At 34.1% G+C, this 24966-nt stretch overlaps 1 protein-coding gene across 1 annotated transcript; it reads right to left on the reverse strand.

Annotated features, from left to right (window-relative positions):
- Positions 1-3511: 3511 nt before the first annotated feature.
- LOC120280570 (soluble starch synthase 1, chloroplastic/amyloplastic-like) lies at positions 3512-10751 on the reverse strand. Its single transcript, XM_039287439.1, has 15 exons — positions 10388-10751; positions 8694-9226; positions 8034-8111; positions 7827-7951; positions 6965-7046; positions 6684-6857; positions 6494-6575; positions 6301-6392; positions 6146-6208; positions 5972-6061; positions 5007-5131; positions 4805-4913; positions 4644-4696; positions 4408-4447; positions 3512-4119 (listed from the first exon to the last, which is right to left on the reverse strand). The coding sequence occupies exons 1-15, from the start codon at positions 10641-10643 to the stop codon at positions 3961-3963; spliced, it is 2061 nt and encodes a 686-aa protein (XP_039143373.1). The 5' UTR covers positions 10644-10751; the 3' UTR covers positions 3512-3960.
- Between the last annotated feature and the right edge of the window lie 14215 nt (positions 10752-24966).

Below are 24966 nucleotides of genomic sequence, written 5' to 3' on the forward strand. Positions count from 1 at the left end.
TAATGATGATGCTGGTTGTGGCTATAGTGTTAATGATGGGATGATGGTAGTGGTGATGATGATGGGATGATGCTGGCTGTGGTGATTTTTTTTTTTTATATATATAAATGAATGAAGAAGGAAGAAGAAAGTAGATGAAGAGGATGACTGGAGAGAGGCCCAAAGAGGATGGCCTGTAGAGGAGGAGGACTGATAAGGATGACCGGAGAGAGGACCAAAGAGAATGGCCGGAGAAATCTAACCTAGTTTGATACCATGTTAGAAGATAGAAGATAGGGAAGCATAGATTCTCATTCAAATGTGTGTGTAAACAAGTGTGACATTGGGTACATATAGAAGATAATGGTATAAGTATACCCAACAACAACTGTACATATATACATACATACATACATATATCTAACATACATCTAACAAATATTAATTCTCATTTTTTTCCTACCACTGCCCACATCAATAAGAGTAGATGAAATATATTTCAAGTTATGGACTAGAATGGAAACACCTTTGTAGATGGAGACAACATTTAAACAATCTTTGCGGATAATTTTTCTAACCTTTGGAGTGATCACCACCATTGCTCCTTCATTGAGCTAGTCCAAGCTTTACCTTAACACTTTCCTGCTATCTCTAATAGTGACAGAAATTACCTAGTCAGGAAAGTCACTAAGTAAGAGGTCTACAAAACTCTTATGTCTTTCCCTTAAGGTAAGAGCTAGGGACCATATGGTTTTAAATACGAATTTTACAAACTTTTTTGGCATGATATCTAGGACAATTTGTTTGATGTTGTTTACAACTTCTTTAATAATGCTCACATACCTAGATCTTAGGGTCTTACTTATATTGCTTTAATTCCCAAGAAAAGCAACCCCAAACTAGTTTCTTATTATCAGCTGATTTCCTTATGTAATGTTTGTTACAAACTCATTGCAAAAATTTTGTCTATTGAAGACTATTCACCCAAATCTAATTGGAGTTTAGCAAAAAGGCTTCATTTAGGGCAGGTCTACAGCTGATAACATCATTACAATTTTGGAAGCTACTCACTCCTTAGACTAATATCTTAGCAACCTCTTAGGATGATAGTTAAAGTTGATATAGAAAAGGCTTATGATACCCTCGGTTGGAAAGATATTCTCTCTACCTTAGCTAAAATGAATTTCCTCACAATTTGGCTATTTTGGATTCAACCTTGTATTTCCTCTCCTAGTTTTTCCCTATTTATTCATGGTCGACGCTCCAATATATTAAAGCCTCAAGGGATGTTAGACAGAGTGACCTTCTTTCCCCCTACCTTTTCATTATAGTTTCTCAAAACCTCACTGCCATCGTTAATCATGCCCACATTTTAGGTATGATTCCTTGTTTTGATTCCAAATTTTCCTAAAATTTTAACTATGATGATTTTGTTCTCATTTCTAAGGCTTCTAGACTTGTAGCTAGGAATATTAAATTTTGCCTTTCTATTTACTCTTACAAGTCACAAGCCTAGTAATGCCAAGTCAGTTGTTTATTTCCCTAAATGATTTTATAAAAGGAGTGCTAAGAGTGTTAGCAAAGCTCTTAACTTCAAGATTACCACCTTTTATTTCACCTTACCTTGGGTTTTCTATCTCTCCTACTAAACTTCCTCTTAGTCATTTCCATCACATAATTTATAAGCCCCAAAATCTTACTAATCACTAGAAGCATCAGCAAATTTCAGCTAATAAAGTCATTCTTATCAATAGTGTTCTTATGGCTCTTCCCGTTTACAACCTAGCTGTTTATCCTATTACGGATTATATTCTAGATTGTCTTACTAAATTGCCTAAGAATTTCCATTAGTATAAGGATAGTGATTGAAGTAGCCTCGCATTGGTAAGTTGGAATAAAGCTACATTTGATGAATTAGAGAGAGAGAGAGAGAGAGAGAGAGGGGGTTCTATCTTAGACTTTTGAGAACAACTTTCATAACTAAAAATGTTTTAAAATATCTGAATTGTGATTCTGTCTTTTGGGTTGATATTCTTGAAACCAAGTATAATGCCATTCATCCTTGAAATTTAATACTCTGCCTAAATGCTCTTGGTTCTTAAGAAATCTTTATAAAATTGTTGATACTATTGTAAGCCTAACCTTTGGCTTAATTCTTTCAACCTTAATACTACTTTTGTTCTAAATGATGCTTGGTTGGTTGAAATTCCTTTGAGCTCTGAACAACCTTTTTTAAACATGGACCTTTTGGATTGTATTAGAAATTTTTTTTAAATCATCATAGACTCCTCCAATTTGAACCTTGGGCAAATTGACTCAAGTAGTCATAATTCTTGGATCTGATTATTAGGTTCTACCAGATTTTCTCTTGTTTATGATATTTATTGTTTCCTAAATAGTAGAAATATGGGAGACTATAGGTGGCAAGTTTGGAACAATCTTTTGAAGCTTTCAATTGGCCCCTGTGCAAAAAAAAAAATTCTGTGGTTGTTTTTGCACAGGAAAATCAAAACTTTAAATTTTTGCATTCTTTAAACATTTCTGTTAATTCCCACTGTGCTTCGTGCGGTTTAGAAAGGGATAATATAGAACATTTCTTCACTGTGTATTCAAAAATCCAACTGATTTGGAGGAAAGTTGAAGAGATGACATAGATACAATTTAATCTTGACCACAACTTGATTGATGGCTCATGGCTCACTAATATTTTCAACCCGAGAACTAAGTGGAGAGCTTCTATCATAATTGCTACTGTTTGGAATATTTGGAAAGCTAAATGTAATTTTATTTTCAAAAAAGTGCAACTGGATAGACAATGGCTAGCACCCATTTCTATAGATCATGTGAAAGATTTTTCTTAACCTCTCAGCTACCAGATGGAGAAGTTTTACATAAATTATTTCAATTCCTCCTCCTCTAAGTCTAACTACTTTCTATTCACAGATGCGTGGTGAAATCATAGTATCAGGTTGGAGGAGTTGGCTTTGTCATTGTGAATACTATCAGAAATGTCATTCTTGCTTGCTGCAAAAGGCTTGAGGTTGGGTCCACTTTGGACGTTGAGCTGCAGGCTGCTGAACTAGGAACTCAAAGTTGCTATATCTTTATTTCATAAGGGATTAGATCTCCCCCGTTTGTTGATGAAAGCTTTTGTTAATTTTGGTTTCAGTTTCTGAATTTTGTTGCAGTCAGTTGTCTTTTTTCTTTTGCTGTTGCGTTTCTGTCATTGTATACATTTTCAGAATCTTCTTAAATAAAAGCTCTTAGCTACTTAGTAGCTCTTTTACAAAAAACAACTTGCTTGTTATGTGATCCCTTTGATGAGAATCATCATGCCTAGGTTGGAAATTTTGAATCAAATGGTACTAATAATACTACTTGTAACTGACATTAACTATCGATATTTAACATCTTGTGATTTGACTAGTGAACACTCAATAAACATCAAACTGTAAATTCGTTTACTCACATTCCATACACGAAAGCATTGATCAAATCTAATCTTTAACTGAATACCTGATTTCACACAATATTTCAGTGAAAATCTTTGCTCAGTAGTGGAGCATCCCAACCATTTCATCCCCCTCTGAGAAATCTGCATACTTATCTAATCCAGACATGTATTTAGCAATGATGCTAATAGAAAATACAACTCACAATAACATGAAGAATAATTTATGTATCTAATCTAAATTTATGGGTGGATAGTTTGTTGATTCTTCAATCAACTGAGACACTCAGTGAGAAGTTGGAAGTGTCTGGCTTAGTTCAACCTAAATGCCGGGTTCACCATTACTCGTATACAGTAAGAAGAAAGGAAAAGATAGAAAACAATGTGTCAACAGAACCTATTGACTTCAAGTGCCCTATGGAGGAAAGATCTATCAGCCAATAAATGAAATAAATAAATAAAAAAACAGAGGAATGAGACACAGATCGAGGGGTGATCAAGAGCAATGCAGGAGATTAGAGACGAGCATCTCATCTGACATACGGTGGATCCATCAAGGCCCACTCCATGATCAGTTCATACTTTGCAGCAGCACTGTCCCATGAAAAATCTTTCAGCATTCCTCGCTTCATCAGTCCTTCCCACGAAGACTTGTGTTCTCTATATGTTTTTATAGCTGTCCGCAATGCCTGTGAAATTTTTCAACATAGAACCCATAAGATTTTATAGAAATAACATTTGCCAACAATTCACAAATGACAAATCAAATCCTACAATAGTTCAATTTAATTTCCTTTCATGAATTATTCACGAATTTTTCACTTATTCAGCAAGTTATGATTATAGGAAATTGCAGGGACAATTTGCTGCAACAACAAAGATTTGAATACCAACAGGCAAAAAAGCCAGTACTTAGTTGCTTAATGAAAATCAATAAATTGAAAAAAGAAATTAATGAGATTTGATTATAAGCTTACCGCCAACATACTCTCCCCTGAAAGTGGTGAAAACGCCCACCTGTCATAATTTTCAATCAGCGATTATTAGTTAACTTTAATCTAGCAATTGTTAAAGAGATCTCATTAAACTATATAATATATATATATATATATACTCAATAAAATCATAACTAATCTAATCTTTCACTGATACATAAAGCTTAAATTATCTAGCATGTGCAAGCAAGCATGCAAAAATGGGGAATAGAAGTTACCCGGTACCACGTCCATCTTCATCAGCAAAGGGATCAAAAATTTCAACAGTATCCTGTTATCAATATTACAAAAAAAAAATCAAGTTCACAAGCATCCTCAAGATGACAAATTAAAGAATTCATTTATTGTGGGGAGCAGTTCATGTGAAAGAAAATCTTACTCTGAGGCCACCAGTGCAATGAACAACTGGAACGCTTCCGTATCTCATAGCATACAGTTGGTTTAAACCACAAGGTTCAAATCTCGAGGGCATCAACAATATGTCACACCTGTTGATCTTACAAGTTCAATAATCTTTACTTAGCATTAAGTATATATATATATATATATATATAATGCAACCAAAAATAGTTCCATTTTACCCTGCAGTTATATGGTGGGAAAAAGGTTCATTAAATCCAACCCAACCACGGAACTTTTCTTTGTAGGAGGACTCAGCCCATCTCATCCACTGCTCAGTATCTGGATCTCCTGATCCAAGCATAATCTACAATGAAGAGGAAGTATCACTCATGACATATATAATGCCAAGAGATGGAAAATTTAGATGCTAATCAACTTCATATGAGTCTACAAGTAATTAATTGACATATAACCATGCAAAGCAGTGACAAAAGTTAAATAATAAAAACAAGAGAACTCCTTCATATTCAAAGACAGTGCTCCCATGTTTTATATATTGAACTTCCAGGCTAATTTAACAATATAAAATCATACAATAAAAGACAATTAGTAAAATGGAACAACTTCATACTCTGCATAAGAAACTCCCAATAAAGTGCACATATTATGCCATAGAGCTTTGAAATATTTAACTCTCTTACCATTAACAAATTCAGATATCCTTTGCAAAGTGGAAAATTGGACGACTAACAAAACATAAAGCTCGTAAGATAGAATAATAACTAATGACCTTTTTATTTCCTAATATTGAGCATCTAACGATGTTCAAAAATAGATTGCATATATTGGTTGTTTCTTTTTTTTCACATGCAAACTTACAAGGATGGTGGCATCATTCCTTGCTCAAGGTTATAGGGAACAGATTAAGTACAACAAAAAGAGATGAATGGAAATTCAATAAAAGATAAAAAAAAAAGACAGCTCCTAGACACTTTATCGACAACAAGATGAACTGCTACCTCTGCACATAGATCACACACATATTAAATAAGCCTTAAACGATGAGAGTTTCAGAGAGAACAAGTGTCAAATGACCTCTTAATCGAGTGACAATGACCATAAAGCTAATTTCAGTATCACAAAGTACATTGAGGTCAATAATAAATTGTTACTTAAAGTAGTTTAAAAGGAATGATCATCTTACAAATTGGACATCATCCTGCAATAGCTCTGGCATAGTTGACAAAATTACATCAGTGCCCTTTTGATAATCTAATCTTCCAATGAATCCTATCTGCAATCCATTACAAATTTCCAAGTGAATTTGATACAAATGCAGGAGAAATTGTACAGGAGAAAGTACAAAGTTATTTCTAACCAATGGGCAATCTGGCCTGACAGCAAGCCCTAGTGCCTTCTGCAGTGCTGCTTTGCAAAGGTTCTGAATTTTAAAAGACAATGTCTAATCAGTGAAACATAAAAAACCAACAATATTAGTCAATTCAGCTGTTAGATGAAAGGATCCAAAATTACCTTCCCGGAGAGATCATCAACCGAATAATTAAATGGGATGTGTTTATCAATTGCCGGATTCCATATATCAACATCGATGCCATTTGTTATTCCTGCCAATGCAAAAAACCTTCTAAATTCACATCTCCTCTATATCAAAAACAATCTATTAAAAAAAGAACAAAGATAAAGATTTAGTGATTTTTGTAAGCACCATTCAATACACTCTCACGACTGCTTAATAATTCATCGAGTCCTTGTCCACCTTCGGCAGTAGTTATTTCCCAAGCATAACCCTGTCATGTATAGCTAAAATGGATTTCCAAATAGATTTGCAGAGTTTCCCATCTTTCCTCCCTTATAAGGTTTTAAGGAAATAAAAACCAAAATGGCAGAATTATGACCTGGCTAACAGTTAGTATACGATCAGCTGTGACAATTGCACCCTTCAAGATGTTGACAGTTGCACCAGTGTCAAGAGCATGTTTCCTTGCCCAAGTAGGGAAGATCCATTCTAATGCCCCATACCATTGAGCTGGCAATCCCAAGTTCTCATATGTTATTGCTGGTTCCACACCCTTCCATATATAGAAACAAATGGAAATAAAATTGAGATTAACATGCAGCATATTTCTGCATTAGTGAACACAACAGAAAGAAAGGAACTTCTCAAACACCCTTATACCTGATGTGCCAGGTTATGAATAATTAGAATGCTGCGAGCATCTTTGTAAACACCATGTGGACGATATTTTGCACCCAAAAGTCTAAATGGCAAGCCATGCATTTGAAAAAACAATAGCTTAAAAAAAAAGGAGTTAATAGAGTACTTCTGTAAATCAGGCTATCATTGCCATTTACTAAACAAGATGCGGTAACGGATACAGAACGAAAATATACACACAAGAAAAATCACAATTTGTCCAAGATTACCATTTTGGCCTGTTCATTCGTTACTACTTAATAAGACTTCTTGAAATTTGTAAAATAAATATATATAATTTGGTTTTGAATTTGAGCTTTAGAAAAAAGAGCGAAAGGAAAAGGCCTTCATATGTTTATTATACAGCATCGGATAACGCCTCCAGATTTAGATATATCCTAATTAAATGTAAGTCAGAAAGTCATACATAAAAAGAAAATTTATTCAAGCTTGGTTCTTAAATCCTAGAATTCTGCATAATCACTTTTAGATCTATTCTTGAAAAAAAGCGATCTTCTACGCATCTAAATAGCAAACCCATCAGTTTTCTATGTTGTACCTTACCAAGTAAACATTTAAAAAAGTAATCTTCTAAACATTCCTTTTAGCATTCTTTTCTCTGATCAATTTGGGTCACATTTCTTAGGCTTTCAGGTAAATCGTGAACATTTACACATGCAAAGTAGAAATATAATGTAGGTTACTGAAGATCAATATCCTTGGGAGTTGAATAATTTGTGCGCCGTTAGATTACCACAGCAAGTATAAAATCAGATTAAGAGGATTTGATGAGAAATTGAAGAAATGAAATTAAAAAATTGAAATTGAAAGTTTAAGAGCATACACTGGCACAAGACTTGCATGCCAATCATTGACAAGAAATAAACAATTCTCGCCATAGGTATAACCCCCTAGTGGAAGAACTAAAGGAGCCTCACATGCTGCATGGCAAAGTAATGCAAACCTAAACTGCAAAATGAAACAAGCAATTAACACAATATCCCCAGCATGTGCAACATAGTTCCAGCTTCAGAATTAATGCTATAAGTACCTGATTGTCACCAAAAGTACCATGTTCATCACCATACAAACTTCCAGGTCTGTGATAACAAGGATGATCGACAAAAACCTGAAGATATAAATATAAAAGAAAAAGGTGTTGTAATATGTAACTAGAAGATGCAAAACAAAGAACGGAGAAAAAAACAATTATGACTATTTTAGTTAATGACCCAGTAAAGATTAACCAACAGCTTTCTTGGTTTTATATAAGGGATTGCAAATACAAATTTGCTCTAGAAGCATCAAAAGTAAAATTACCTGCAAAAGCAGGTACACTAAAACCCCTAAATACAACAAATTGTAACTAATTCTAGTGCACTGCATTTTACTCCGTACAAACACCTAATAGGAACCCCTGTGTTCCACCAAGGACAAAGTTTTTAGTTCACGTTCTTTGAGCCAAGTTCACATCCAGAAGTAGATCAATTACTAATTTTAAAAGTTAATCACCTAAAGTTCTACAAAAACCCAATCAAACACAAGAAAATAGTTTCATTTTCCTTTCCTCTATTTATACTCAATGCAAACACAACTAACTGTTAATTTGCCACCACTCATATAAAAAATAATTAACAAAGTCACACAATATCACTTGAACTATATAACATATATGGCACAATTAAAGAAGTGTTTAATATCAGAAAAGTACCCAATCAACGCCTGCTCTATACTCGTGGAAAAATGCAACTTCTTGATCACCTCCGAAGCATGATACATTTATGTGCTTCTCAAGATCTTTTGCAGAAGCATAGTGACTATTTAGAGTTCCATTTAAGTATCTAGGGGACAAAACCATCACGCGATGTCCACGGCCAGCAAGTGCTATAGGTAAAGAACCACAGACATCTCCTAATCCTCCAGTCTTGGAATATGGTGCAGCTTCAGCAGTGATAAAAACAATATTATATGTTACTTTAATTCGAGTTTGTTCCCCTTCATCAACTTCCACTGCTTCTTCCTTGGTAAATGATACTAAAGTTTGAGCATGCTCCTCTTTATCAACAACCTTTGTTTCTTTCTTCTCATATAGTACTTTAGTTAGAGCAGTGGCCTCTTTGTCTACATACTCTACTTCTTTCTTAATATACGGAACTTCAGTTTGAGTTTGCTCAGTATTAGCAATGCCTTTAGCTTCTTCCTCTCTAATGTCAACATCACGCAAAGACACCAAGTCTCTCGTACCTATATGACAAGTCAAATAATTAATATACAGAAAAGTAGCAGTTGTATCACAAAAAGTGTAACCATGAGATTTGTTAAGATAAATTACAATGTACTTCCACAAATTAAGGCATGTTCTGAAGGTCTTAAACAAATAAAAAATTGAATACCAACAGAACAGTTTATTATCATCATCTAAATTCACCAGTAAAGGAAAGTGATATATTGACAGCAAGAATAAACACCACTAATAGAAAATCACCACATAAGGGGAGGTGACACATTTACTGATTCTTAGGTGTATGAATTATGGTGATTTATTAAAATTAAAAAAAAAAATCCAAAAAATCATCAACTGGTTTAGTTCAATGGAATTATTTATGGCTTTCTCAATATCTGACCAAAACCACAAAAAACTGTTGTTTGATTAGCAAATTTTAAATCGAATCAAAACGTGAACATGGTAAAAACAGAACAGATGACTTTTGCCCCAGTTTTTGATTTGGCTGGTTTGTTTGCATGCTCCTAATATTAATAAAAAAGCAAATACCATTTGGCTTGCATCACAATGCTTAGACAAATTCAATATATAACATATTTGACTAGTGTGAGAACTTCTATATATATTAAAGATGACAAATTCAAAATATAACATATTTGCACCAATTGGCAATTGAACCATTAAATTTTACTTAACTTTCACAGGCAAAACTACTTGATCAATTTAAATGAACAAATACCGAAGTGCTTTATATATAAAGTAACATGCTCAATATTTTCTTTTCCTTGGAATGACAAATATTCATGCAATCACACTAAGCTAGCTTTAACATCTGAACTTGAACAAAATTTCCTTTTTTTGTCCAACCATACTCTTCTAAAACACAGATTATCAACCTTTCATTGTCTGTTACCCCCAAAGATGAGTTGTTATTCTGTCTTTAACAGCTGATATTTCTCAATGAGCAACCATATAAATCTCATGGTTACTTGAGACAAATTCAATGCAGATGACAACACTAAACAAGTACAAGTCCATCAGATATCTACACCAACACACCATTTTAAACAATATATATACACATATATATATAAATCAATCACTGAATCACATAACCATTTAAAATCAAAATTCATAGATAAATAAAATAAAATAGAAAGAGAAGAGGAGAAGAGAAATACCAGTGGGCAGCGTGTTGTCCTTCTCCTTCTCCAAATCCAAATGCTCAGCAGTTCGTTCGAGAGAGAGAGGAAGCGGATTGTCCCATTTGCTGTGCTCCAACAGGCATCTCCGCACCATCATAAATCCAGAGCTCCGTCTCCACCATGGCTGAGAAAATACAGGAATAGATCCAAACCGCGGCTTGATAGGCCCCAGATCCGACGACTGGCACCTGCCACAGTATCTGGCAGTGAGACCCGCGCGAAGAACCGCCATGAATGAGCTCGGCAAGAGAAACCAATGGGGGGAAAAAGTTAGAGAGAAATGAGCTTTTGTGAGTCCCGAGAAGGAAGCAGTATATCAAGGAAAGAAGCAGAAGGGAGGGCGGTGCAAAACAAAACAGAATGGAATGGACGGTTTATATATTTAAGTAAAGTAGTACATGAGTGAACATGAGATATTTTTCAGAGGTGTGGGGTCCCATGCAAGTTCTCTGTCATTTAGGAAGTGTTTGGCTATTTACCCTGCTAATATTTTGATGAGAAAGTAATTGACAGGAAGTAATTACTGAAAAGATATCAATTTTTTTTTATTTAATTTGTATTGAAAATTTTGATTAAATATATAAAAAAATAATATTTTTTATGTTTAATATTGGAAGATTTTATTGAAAATCTATTAGAACAAAAATAGAAATGCACTCATGTTATTTTACTTACTCACAATTTTTTTAATTATTTTTCAATATTAAATAATAATATAGTTTTAAATATATAAAATATATTTATGATTGTAGCAAGTTTTTTTTTTATTTTTAAAAATAACAAGTTGTTATATATATATATATATATATATAGGATGTAGTGATGTACCATCACAATTGAAGATCTGTTACTATCATTATGTTCAATAAAATTTGAACTCAAAATTTTTTATATGTTTTATATTTATTTTTCACAATAAACCAAAACTGCGAAAAAAAATCTATATACAGAATAGTTTTTAACTTAAAAAAAAATGAAATCGGGTTTTTATTTATAATTGTTTATTTTTTGAGATATTAAAAAGCAAAAAAAATTCCTAATTTCTATATGAAATAAATTCTATAATTTTTCTCCTCCCACTGCTTTTTTTAAAATAAAATATTAAAAATTCTATTAAAAAAAATGAAAAGATGGGAAAAAATTTATTATGTAGAGTGTTATTTTTCAAAATCCGTTAGTTTATCTTATTTAAAAAACCTCAAAATTTTTACTAAAATATTATTCGTTTAAGATACCCAAACTTCTATCATGTTGATCAACACTCGTTAGTAAAATTTTATTTTTATTTTATCATAAAATATGGTAGTAAAGATATAAAATAAAAAATGAGAAAAAAATTCCCACTATTATTAAATTTTTATAAAATTATTTTTAATTTATTAAAATAAAATTGAAATATTTATATGGTTTAATTTCTCAATTCAAGAACCGGGACTTCCACTTCATTTGGTCACTCTGACCGCGTTATGGTTTAATAATAATAATTTTTTTTTTAATAACAAATGAGCAGAAGCCAAACTGGTCGTTCATGATTAAAATAATATTTGAAAATTAATTAATTAAAAAATATATATGCTTATTTATTATTAAAGTTGTGATATTGGAGCAGATGTGAGATCCATGTGATTCAACCTATGATATCTGGACATGTGATCTTCTGACTTCTGTTGGTTTATATCGTTTTCATAGATTGAGATATATAATTAAATGAATCTGATTTTGGGTTTGTCATAGTTTTGACGAAAACTTTTTTATATAATCTGTTCTGGTTATGATGGCTCGTTTCTAACCCATTCTTTACAATGGAAAATAAAAAATAAAAAATAAAAATAAAAATTGAATAAATCACGAACAAGATTCAAACCAACAGTCTTTTGAGTTGGAAGGGAAATCAAGTACAACTCTTCAACTATTATATAATAAAAATAGATATAAATATGTTGGAAAATTAATTTTGAATGGAATTTGAAAGTTTGAAAAATTTAATTTCATTGGTTTTGGAATTTGCAGAGTTTTTCAACTTCATAGAATTTAAAAGGTTTTAAATTTTTGAAATTCCAGAATTAAGTTAGAATTTGAAGAGTTTTTCAACTTTATAGAATTTAAAAGGTTTCAAATTTTTGGAATTCCAGAATTAAGTTTGGAATTCCAAGTGTTAGTCTCCAAGGCTATATAAAGAGTTTCAATCTTCAACTTTATAGATGCAATATACAAAATACAAGATATAAAAAGTACAATACAATAACAAGCCAATTCTAGAGGAGAAAGACACACACTTCACTTCCTTCTTTTCACCTACTCCCTCGTAGTAAGCCTAAGTTCCGTATGATAGAGCTCACATAATTCAGTTCGCTGGAATTGTAAAGTGGTGCTGCCTTGGAACTGAAAACCATTGTATCTTGGGAAACAAACGCCAGTTCAAACCCAAGCATCAGAGGATGGTGAATCTGTTTTAAGGAAACTGTGTAATACACAGGCCTCAGTTCTGTCTCTCACTTTTAATATAAAGTTTTGTTTTACTTGTAATTTTCTGTTTACCAATATCCCACATAGCAAGTGATGCAGCGGTATACTTGAACCCCGTTGATTCGCCTTCGAATGCCTGGTAACAAGTTGTCCAAACCCTGTTGATCAAAGATAGCCAGGAATTTAGGAAGACTAAAATTTTATTACTCAAGAAAATAGTGATAACAAAACTGATTTCCTCTTGCCCATAGACTTACATTAAATAGGCGAAAATAACACTAAGAAAGGAGATAATTCAAAAATTTACCAAAAATAGTAAATTCTCAAATATCAGCAAGAAATAAAAGATCTATCAAAATAAAGACTATTGCCACAAACGGCTCACAAATCAGAGATTTCTAACCTAAGATATAACAAAATCAATTATTACTAAAAATAGCAAAATTACGGTTTTTCGAGTCCCAAACGTTGGAATTTGGCCAAATTTTGGTATGACTCACGAGTTTGTGTTTTGTTCCTTGACCCGTTTCCCATCAAATAGACCCGGTACAACCATAAAATTTCATCGCCCGCCAAATTACCGAAATGCCCTTGCGTCGTACTTCTCCATGTACGCACATGCCACGTCGTCTATGCGCCCGTCATCAGCAAGAATCGTTCATATCCAACAATCTTAAAGTAGAGGTACTTAATTTCTAATAATCTTAAAGAAGATAGAATGGCATCTGAAAGAAACAATGTTTCTAATGTGTCTCAAGGATATATACCTGCTAGGATCCCATTATAAATACAATTGTGTCTTAATAGCAAGCACCCATGGTGGCTATGCTGGTTCCTGTGAACCATGCTGAAAGGCTAAAAAAATTTATTGGGTTGCATTTCAAGATGTGGCAACAAAAGATGTTGTTCTATTTGACCACCTTAAACCTTGCAAGGTTCTTGACTGAGAAAACACCTGAGCTGGAGGAAGGAGAGCAAGATGCTCAACTAATAACCTCAGTGGAAGCTTGGAAGAAATCTGACTACCTATGTAGAAACTATATCATGAATTGTTTGTCATATGCATTATACAATGTATACACTTTCAAGAAAACAGCAAAAGAATGCTTTCGACCACAAATACAAATCTAAGGATGCTACAACCAAAAAAGTTTGTGGTTGGCCGATTCCTTGATTACAAGATGGTGGATTCCAAGACTGTGAGCAGTTAAGTGGAGGAATTCCAAGTAATCCTGCATGAAATTCATGCTGAGGGGATGGTCTTGAGTGAAGCTTTCAAAGTATCTACTATCATTGAGAAGTTACACCTTGGTTGGAAAGACTTCAAAAATTACTTAAAACACAAGCAGAAGGAGATGAATGTTGAGTATCTTCTTCTTAGACTTCAGATTGAGGAAGATAATCGAAGTGGTAACAAGAAGAGTGTCATTCTACCTATGGCTAAGGCAAATGTTGTAGAACATGGTCAAAGATTGAAGAATAAAAAGCAAAACAAACCAAGGAAAAATTCTATGCTTGGACCAAAAGGTGGAGTTATAAAGAGACAAAAATTCTAAGGGAAATGTTTCAATTGTGACAGGATGGGTCAAAAGGCATCTAAGTCTAGGTTGCTAAAGAGAAATAAAAATCAGGCTAACATTGTTGATGACATCGTTCAAGATTTATCTGATATGAGCCTTGTAGCTATTATTTCAAAAGTAAACATGATCCAAAATAATGGTAGATTGACACTGGAGCAACTAGGCACACATGCTCAAATAAAAGTATGTTTACCACTTTTGACCATTAGAGGACGGGGAGAAGTTGTTCATGGAGAACTCTACCACATCTGAGGTTCAAGGCCAAGGTAAGGTGATCTTGATAATGACTTCTGGGAAACAATTGACTCTTAATAATGTGTTGTATGTGCCGGAAATCTGTAAGAACTTGGTGTCAGGTTCACTACTAATCAAGCATCGATTTTCGCTTAGTGTTTGAGTCAGACAAAGTTGTCATTAGTAAAAATGGAATGTATATTGGGAGGGGTCATGTAACTTATGGGTTTTTTAAGCTCAATGTGACGGCTATTAGCCGAAGAAGAACAATAATGATGGTTCTTCTGCTTACTTGCTTGAGTCTTCCGGATTATGGCATGGTAGTCTAGGACATGTTAATTATAATATCTTGCGTAGATAAATTAACATAGATCACATACCCTCTTTTCATATTTATCCTAAACATAAGTGTGAAACTTGTGTTGAAGCAAAACAAACAAGATCATTCTTCCAAACAACTGAAAGAGACACATAACCTCTTGATTTAATACATAGAGATATATGTGACTTAAAATTTGTGCAAACAAGAGGAGGCAATAAATATTTCATTACCTTTATAGATGTTAGCACAAGATATTGTTGTGTATTTGCTCAAAAGTAAATGTGAAGCAATAAAGAAATTTGCTCTCTATAAAATGGAAGTTGAGAATCAACTCAATAAGAAGATTAAGGTTATAAGGAGTGACTGAGGTAGTGAGTATGTAGGACCATTCGGTGAATTTTGTGCTCAACATGAAATTGTATATGAGGTCACTCCACCTTATTCACCTCAGTCAAATGGAGTTGCTGAGAAGAAGAATCAAACTTTGAAAGAAATGATGAATGCAATGCCAATAAGTTTTGGGTTACCTCAGAACATGGCTAATTTTTTAAACTATGGCTAATTTTTTCCCCAAAACTCCAATATAATTTTTTTTTGAAATTCAAAAATATTTTAAGATAATTTCATATAAAATGCCATAATTAAAAACTTTTATAGTTATCAATTCATTTTTTTAAATACTTATTATGGAATATTTTTAATAATATTTCAAAACTGGATATTAGTTGACAAAAAGTTAAATGTAAATCTATTTAAAAATAATTTGATTAAAATGGGTCATTAGTAATTGAAGAGATCTTATTAAATAAAAAATTTATTCTTTTATAAAAAAATATATTCAAATATAGAAATAAAAAATCTACAAATTAATAATTAATAATGGTTCTTTTTAAACGAGAAAGTTGTTAACATTATCTCATAGTGAATGTATTTATCCTAATTTAAATTTCTTTCGATGAAATATATTGTTAAGGTTAAAATGGCTACAAATTCATAATTAAAAGAATTTTTTGTAAATTATGTGAAATCTTTATTATTAATTTAACAAAAAATTAAGGTAATTATTTATTAATTATGATCTTAAATATTATTATGATTTTAAGTCCAAAACTGTTAAAAAATATAATCGAGTTAGAGCTATAGATATGAGTAACTTTTTCAATCTTTTCGACATTGGTTCAATAGTTTCAGAGATTACATAAAAAAAACATAAAATTTATTGTAAGAAGGATTATGGTTTTAAATTAATGATGTATTTATACAAATACACATCATTGAAATTAAATTGTGTTGTTTTGTATAACAATAATTTTCTACATGAATAATTTGGTATAAATATTTCATTCATTTTCAATTATATTAATAATTAAGATGAATAATATTTTGTAAAAAATAATGCATTGTAAAAGTAAAAGATAATAATATTAGGTAGGCTAACTAAGCACCAATTATTTATAAATTAATTGGTTAGACTTCCTTAACAATGCATAATTGTTTTTTTTTTTATAAACTTTTTTTTTTAAAAAAAAGAAACCTAACCCGTCGGGGTAACCCAACGAGTCACGGATTGGGAAAAGACCAACCCGTAACCTGGCCCCCTACTGGGCAGGACAGTTGTGGGTTGGTTGATCGGCCCTCTTGGTTAGCTGACCGGGCGGGTTTGGCCGGGCCGGGCCAAATTTCGGCCCTTGCCCTCCTTTAGTTATAGCTTATTCTACAATGTAATCAGAGTTTATAGCTCTTTATAAATGTAGTGAAGAGGCTGAATGGTTACAAAATTTCTTAGAGGATATTCTAGAGCGGCCGAAGTGTGTGCCAGCTATCTGTATTCATTGTGATAGCCAATCAGCAATTGGAAGGACACTGAGCAATATGTATAATGGAAAGTCTAGGCATATATCTCGGAGACATAATTCCATTAGACAACTAATCTCTACAGTAGTTATCTCTGTTGACTATTTAAAATCAAAGAATAACTTAGTGGATCTGCTAACTAAAGGGTTAAATTGAGATTTAGTTAATGTGTCATCGAGGGGAATAGGACTAAAGCCCGTGAAAGAACAAGTTAATACGGTGGCAACCCAACCTTGTTGACTGGAGATCCCAAGATCAAGGTTCAATGGAGCAACTTAATTGTAAAGACTAGTGCATATCACTGTGGGGGCTACCCTTGTTCATTCCTATAATGAAATAGTGATGCCCGTAAGGTAAAGGTTAAAGCTATGCTTTTAATGATTTTTATGCATTGGTATTCCGATAGGAGTAATACGGGTTACTCCTAAAAGAATCACCTATGTGAGAAAAAAGTGGGGCCACTTCAAAGGAGAATTATGTTGGGCTTTAATTCCTTAGAAACTCTCACAGAACCAGGAAGATGTTCAAGGCCAAAAACATGACAATGAGAACTGAATTATGTTCGGAAGATTCCTTTGAGAAGTGTATTGTTATTTATAATAAAGACAGAACAGTTCAAGGACAACTACGTCTACTGGGCAGTCGGTAAATTAGGTATACTTTCTCAAGGTAAGGTTCAAAGGTTAACACCTACCTATCCTTAGCAGGTTTCGACCATGATGCTCTATCACTAGATCAAAACTTTTTGTTATTCCTTTATTGTTTTGTCAATTTCCATTCATGTGGGGGATTGTTGGGAAATTAATTTTGAATGGAATTTGAAAGGTTAAAGAATTCCAATAGTTTTGGAATTTGAAGAGATTTTCAACTTCATAGAATTTAAAAAGTTTTAAACTTTTATAATTCTAGAATTAAGTTAGAATTTGAAGAGTTTTTCAACTTCATAGAATTTAAAAGGTCTCAAACCTTTTATATTCTACAATTAAGTTTGGAATTCCAAGGGTTAGTCTTGTTAGTGCAACCGCACTATTTATTGGCATGATTTGACACCTAGACCAAGTGACGTGGCAACTAAGGTGACAAAGCATAATTGATGATGTGGCAAGCATTGTGACATGGCAAGGAGACTTGGAGTACAAGGCAAACATCTTGAAGATCTTGGTGGAGCTATTTTTAGTATGTCTACAACATGGGGCCAAATATCTTGAAGATCTTTGTGGTATTATTCTTGGTAACTTGTTCAACTTGAAGACAAGATCGTATCAAGACCATACTTAGAGAGATATGATTGAAGACTAAATATGGTGGAGCTTATTTGAAGAAATTATTTATTCATGGTATGAATGAAGGAGATATGATTTGAAGAATCCTTGATGATTGAATTGATTGAAGATCTATTGAAGGCAAGATTTGAGGACCAAACTTGGGTGAATTGAAGATCAAGTTTGGAGAATCTTTGAAGACCAAATTTAGGTGGATTGAAGACTAAGTTTGGCAAGTTTCGTGAAGACGCACAAGGACGTGCGCCCCTTGCGAGGGGACTGCGTGATGAGGAACTGAGGAGGTAGGCTAGTTGCCGGCAGTCGGGATCGGGAGATTTGGCTGCATCGACTCGGACTAAGCATGACCGGGAGGTTGATGGGTCTTGAGGTCGTCCCACAACGTAACCGAACTCGATCAAGTCGCAGATCAGGGGCCATGTTGCAACTTATGTTACAACAGGAGTTGCAACAGCTAATTTCGGAAGGTTTTTAAATTAGTAGCCGCGGAGATTCTAAAAGAGGTATGTGCTATATTTGGGACGTTGAGGCGTCTATATAAGATACCTTGCTCGTAGATTGTAGGTGTGACTCTTGGGTGACTCTTTGAGGAGAGTATGTGAGCACCAGACAATCTAGAGAGGGTAGTGATCTTTATTGTTGAGAGTGTGAGTGACAAGTGTTTGTACTCATCTATTTTTACCTTTTTTAGTGGATCGTTTATCTCCGGGCTTGGCCCCCCAAGCGTAGGCGAGTGGACGCCGAACTGGGTTACCAACGTTGTGTGTCTCCTTGTGTTTGTTTGTGTGCTCTTTCTTTATTGGTTTGTGTGAGACTTCTATGAGTGCTTAAGTGTTACTTAATACCCACAAACCACATCGGAGGAACTAACAAGTCTCTAAGGCTATATAAAGGGTTTCAATCTTCAACTTTATAGATGCAGTATACAAAATACAAGATACAAAAAATACAATACAATAACAAGACAATTCTAGAGGACAAATACATACACTTTACTTCCTTCTTTTCACCTGCTCTCTCGTAGAAAGGCTGAGTTCCGTATGATAGAGCTCACATATATATAATTCAATTCACAGGAGTTATAAAGTGGTACCGCCTTGCAACTGAAGACCATTGTATCCTGGGAAGCAAACACCAGTTTAAACCCAAGCACCGGAAGGTGGCGAAACTGCTTTAAAGAAATTGTGTGATACACAGGCCTTGGTTTTGCCTCTCCTCGTCTTCAATTTCAGATTCTCTCACTTTTAATATAAAGTTTTATTTTACTTGTAATTTTCTATTTACCAATATCACACATAGCAAGGATCGTTAATATCCAACAATATTAAAGTAGAGGTATTTAATTTTTAACAATATTTTCCTAAACAAGAGATCAAGAAAATTAAAGAAAAAAAAGATTTTTGTGTTTTGCTATATTTTTTGAAGATAAGGTTTTTTAAAACTTTTGAGTATTTTTTTTTTTGTTGTTCTTCTATCAAATGATTTTTTATCTACATAAAGATAAGACTCAAAGTCTCAAAATCACCTACTTAAGTGGTCATTTTGTTATTTTGACTGAACTCCGAAATCATCAAATATTTATTTATTTTATTATTATTATTTTGATTTTACATCAACTGCTGGCATTCGTAGAAATAGGGTGATACAGTTAGACATAATTAGAGGTTAGTTGAGTTGATTATTTTAGGTTTTGTTTTTAGTAGAAATAAGGTTTGACGGTTCAAATTTCTTAAGATACTGTGCATAAATTGATTGAACGGTTCAGATCAAAATACTATACACCCCACTTTTCACTGTGCTATTATTTATAAGCACAATAATACTATTGACTGAACAGCGAATACTCATTGGATTGTTGATAACAATGTTTGTAGATTTTAAATCTACGAAAATACTTAGATGATCCACCTCTATTATTATTATTATTATTATTATTATTATTATTATTATTATTATTATTATTATGGTAGGTAATTTTTTATCAACATGTCTTATAATTGTCCATAAAAATTGGTTGTATGCCTTCGTAAAAATGGATAATTGGTAAAATATCTTCATAAAAATCTGAAATTTCAAAAAGGGAATTTTTTTTGTTTCCAATTGAAAAATGATTAGAAACATAATTAAAATCTATATTTAAATTAGCAACAAAACCTACTTTTGTTTCTAAATTTAAAACAGAACTTTAATTGGTTTCTAAATTGGAAACAAAATTGTATTGTGTTTCTAAATTAGGAAGGGATTAATATTATGTTTATAATTTAGGAATGGATTTTCATTGCATTTCTAATTTCTAAATTAATAATAATAATAATAATAATAATAATAATAAATAAATAAATAAATAAATAAATAAATAATAATAATAATGAATAATTGACTTAATTTTGTTAAAACAATAATTTGAATTTAAAATTGTTTTAAAAAAATTATAAATTACTTTAAATTTTTAAATATTTATAATAAAATTCATCAAAAAACACAAAATATCTTAATTTGTTTATTGGTAAACTTCTAAATATATATAATATTATTTTATAAATATTTATGCATTATATATCACTTTACAATATAAATTAGTTTAAGTCCAATTTAACTATTTTTCATATGTGATAATTAAAAACTAATTTGTGTGTCATTTGATAATTTAAATAAGTTAACATTGTAGAAATTTATGATAATTGTTTAAAAATCTACAATCGATATGTTTATTAATGTGATCATAGTTGTTAGAATCGGTTGATTCCCGATTCGTATCGGTGATTCGGTTCGATTCAACCCCTCTACGATACTTATCGGTGGTCTGAATCGGCTATACTTTGAATTGGTATGAATCATTCGATTCATGGACGATTCGATTCGAATCGTCCGATTCATGATTCACGATTCACACCGGTTCCAAAAATACATTAAATTTGGGTTATTTTTGTGTTGTGCTTATCAAATTTTTAAAAAGTTAAAATCTTATCTAATTTATAAGTTAAAAGCCCAAGCCCATAACTCAAGTTATATTAAAAAAACCCTAAAAATGTCAATGTTTCTCCTTCCCTTAATCAGACGTCAAGATAGAAAGGCAACACCGGCTTCTTCTATCCCAATTCCTCCTTCTCTAGTGGTGGTTGACCTGATTCTTTTATCTGCTAGCGGCAACAAGCGCACTTGCTAGTAAGTTATCCTCCTCTCCCCCACTTTGGCATGGTTCCTAAAGCTAAAGATAAAAATGTTGATGTTACATGGGAACATTGTTACAAGATTGATGAAAGTAGAATGAGATTGGAATGCAAGTATTCCCGAAATAAGTATTGGGAGGTGTGATTAGAATGAAACATCATCTTGCCGAAATACAAGGTGAAGTTTGCTTCTTGTAATGATGTTCCTATCACAATTAGAGAGTTGTTCCAAAAGATTTTAGATGAAAATAAAAGAAAAGAGAATTATAGAAATGATTGTATTATGGAGATGGGAAGTTCAAGTGACAAACCAAAGAAGATCAAGATGGAGCCTTTTCTCTTTAAAAATCGGAAGACACAACAACGAACCATGAATGAAATGGTCAAGCCAAGGGAACCAGTCATACAAGATATATGTAGATTTTTGTATGATAATGCTTTACCATTTAATTTAGTAAAGAGCCCATTGTTCATTCAAATGTTGAATTCGGTTGGTGAGTATGTGAAAGAGTTGAAACCACCTAGTTATCATGAGGCTCAAGTTTCTTACTTAAAAAAAATTGCAACTGTTGAAGCCAATCTGAAGAAGTTTAGAGATGAGTGGAAGAGAACAGGTTGCACATTAATGTCTGATGGATGGACAAATGGTAGAATCCGAACACTAACTAATTTTCTTGTTTATAGGCCAAGTGGTACTGTTTTCTCAAAATCAATTGACACTTCAGATGTTACTGTTAGGTGGAAAAGATCACCAGTTTTTCATACATAAAATCTACAATATACAAGATATATATAAAGGTACACAGGTATATAAATATGGTAGCTATACAAATATAGATATACAGCTGTATACACAGCTGTATTCCCTAACACCACCCCCACAAACTCACGGGGGATCAGACATTGAGAGTTTGGACAAGAGAAAATCATGGTGTGCCCGTGTTTGAGATTTAGTAAACAAATCCGCAAGCTAACCCTCAGAAGGAACAAACTAGGGAGCCAAGATGCCTTTGCTGTACTTATCACGCAAGAAGAAAGCATCAACACCAATATGCTTGGAGAGAGAATGTTTGACAGGATTCAAAGTGATCTGAATGGCACCAGTATTGTCACAATGTAGAGGAGTAGGAGCATGTCAGACAACACCAAGATCATGCAAAAACCAACGTAACCAAACAATCTCCTCAGCAGTAGTAGCCATAGCGCGAAGCTCCGCTTCAGTGCTAGACCGAGAAACACCTGTTTGCTTCTTGGACTTCTAGGCAATGAGAGAAGAGCCCAAGAACAAACAGAATCCAGTAACAAAATGACGATCAGACATATCACTAGCCCAAGTAGCATCAGAATAGGAACGAAGCTCCAGAGAACTATGTTGAGAGAAAAGAAGGCCTCGAGACGGAGTCGTCCGAAGATAGTGCAAAAGCCTCAAAAGATGGGCATAGTGAACAGAAGTAGCTGCACTAACAAACTGACTCAAAACATGCACAGCATAAGCAATGTCTGGACGAGTGAGAGTAAGATAGACCAAGCTCCCAACCAAGTGACGATAGCGTGTTGGATCAGATAAGGGAGTCCCCTCATTAGCACGTAACTGAAGATGTAGCTCCATAGGATTGGTCACAACACAAGAGTCAGAGAGACCTTCACGTGTGAGGATATTAGATGTGTAATGCTGCTGGGATAACTGAAAACCAGTAGAAGTAGAAGTGACCTCAATGCCCAAAAAATAGCTCAACCGACCAAGATCAGTCATCTGGAAATGTTTCTGAAGGTGATGCTTTACAAAATCCACATGAGCAGGATCATCACCAGTGATGATCATATCATCTACATAAAGCAACAACCATGAGAGGTAGAGTGCACAAATAAAGCTGGATCATGCAGACTAGGCTGAAAACCAGCAGCAACCATAGCAGAACTGAAACGCTCAAACCAGGCCCGAGGAGCCTGTTTGAGACCAAAGAGAGCCTTCCGTAGGTGATAGACCAAACCAGAAGAAAAAGAAAAACCAGGGGGAGGAAGCATGTAAACCTTCTGCTGAAGATCCCCATGAAGAAAAGTATTCTTCATATCAAGCTGAAAGAGGGACCATCGTCGAGCAGCAGCTACAGCAATAAGAGCTCGAATGGTAGTCATATGAGCTACGAGAGCAAAAGTCTCATCATAATCACGTCCCTGCTCTTGCTGAAATCCACGAGCCACAAGACAAGCCTTGTACCGTTCTACAAAATTGTCAGAGCAAGTCTTGACTTTATAGACCCACTTGTAGGTAATGGGAACAGCACCAGGAAGAAGGGGAACCAAATCCCATGTAGAGGTGCGCTCGAGCTTCTCCAACTCAGCAGACATAACAGCTTGCCACTCAGGTATTTGGACAGCCTCTCGGTAAGAAGATGGCTCTAGAGGGCCATTGGACGGAGAAATAGGTAGGTCAAGAAGCTGAGAGACAAGATAAAGACGATCAGGGGGATGACGATCTCGAAGAGGATAGCAACGTGCAGGGGGATCATCCACAGGGGACACATTAGAGGAAGCCTTTGGCATCGGGGATGACTGCTTAGGAGGAGGAGGAGCGGGAATAGAAAACTGGACAGGAGGGTCAGCATTCAATTGTGAATCAAATAGAGGAGAGGGCGGACGAGATACAGGTGGAGATTGGGATAGAGGAGGTGCTGAGGACACAATGAGAAACTGAACATCAGTCGATGTAGTAGAGGAGTGAGAAGAAGAGGAAGGGGAAGGGACAAAAAAAGGACGATCCTCAACAAAGGAGACATCACGCGAGATACGGAGGTGACGTGCAATAGGATCATAACACCGATAACCTTTGTGCTTAGGACTATAACCAAGGAAGACACAAGGAACAGACTGAGCAGAAAATTTAGTACGCTCTCGAGGCAAAAGAAGGACATAACACAAACAACCAAACACACGAAGATGAGAATAATAGGGTGGACTGGAGAAAAGACACTCCCTTGGACTATGACCCTGAAGAAAGCAAGAGGGTTGAAGATTGATGAGGTAAACAGCAGTAGAGACAGCCTCAGCCCAGAAGTGAGGGGGAACATGGGAGGTAATGAGAAGAGTATAAGCGGTCTCAAGAATATGACGATGTTTACTTTCTGCAGTGCCATTCTGAGCATGGGCAACATGACAAGAGGGCTGAGGAAGAGGGCCATAGGAGGCAAGAATCTCACGAAACTCATGAGAAAGATACTCCCCCCTGAATCAAAACAGAAAGTACGAATGGTGGCTGAAAAATGGGTGTGCACCATATTAGAGAAATCAATATAACCTTTAAAAACTTGGAACGAGAACACATAAAATAAATCCAAATGTAACGGGAGAAATCATCAACAAAAATAACATAATAACGATGTCCACCTTTGGAAACAAAAGGGGCAGGGCCCCAAACATCTGAATGAACTAATGCAAACGGAGAACAAGACCTAGACACACTCGAAGGATACAGAAGTTGGAGCTGTTTGCCAAGCTTACAACTCGAACAAGAATGAGAACCATCAATTGAAACACGACCTAAAACGTCCTGATGAATAAGAGAAGTCATATGAGAACCACTAGGATGGTCAAGCCGATGATGTCACTAATGGAAATGAATAGTAGAAAAATAATAAACAGAGGCCGTTGG

Source organism: Dioscorea cayenensis, chromosome 17, assembly GCF_009730915.1.
Source record: "Dioscorea cayenensis subsp. rotundata cultivar TDr96_F1 chromosome 17, TDr96_F1_v2_PseudoChromosome.rev07_lg8_w22 25.fasta, whole genome shotgun sequence".
In the NCBI taxonomy this organism is placed as follows: domain Eukaryota; kingdom Viridiplantae; phylum Streptophyta; class Magnoliopsida; order Dioscoreales; family Dioscoreaceae; genus Dioscorea; species Dioscorea cayenensis.

Coding starts and splice junctions, on each gene's coding strand:
- LOC120280570 (XM_039287439.1), bottom strand. CDS start 10,643: ATGGCGGTTCTTCGCGCGGGTCTCACTGCCAGATACTGTGGCAGGTGC. Junction 9,227..10,387: donor GGACAACACGCTGCCCACTG/GTATTTCTCTTC, acceptor CTTGTCATATAG/GTACGAGAGACTTGGTGTCT. Junction 6,858..6,964: donor TTCATAACCTGGCACATCAG/GTATAAGGGTGT, acceptor TATATATGGAAG/GGTGTGGAACCAGCAATAAC.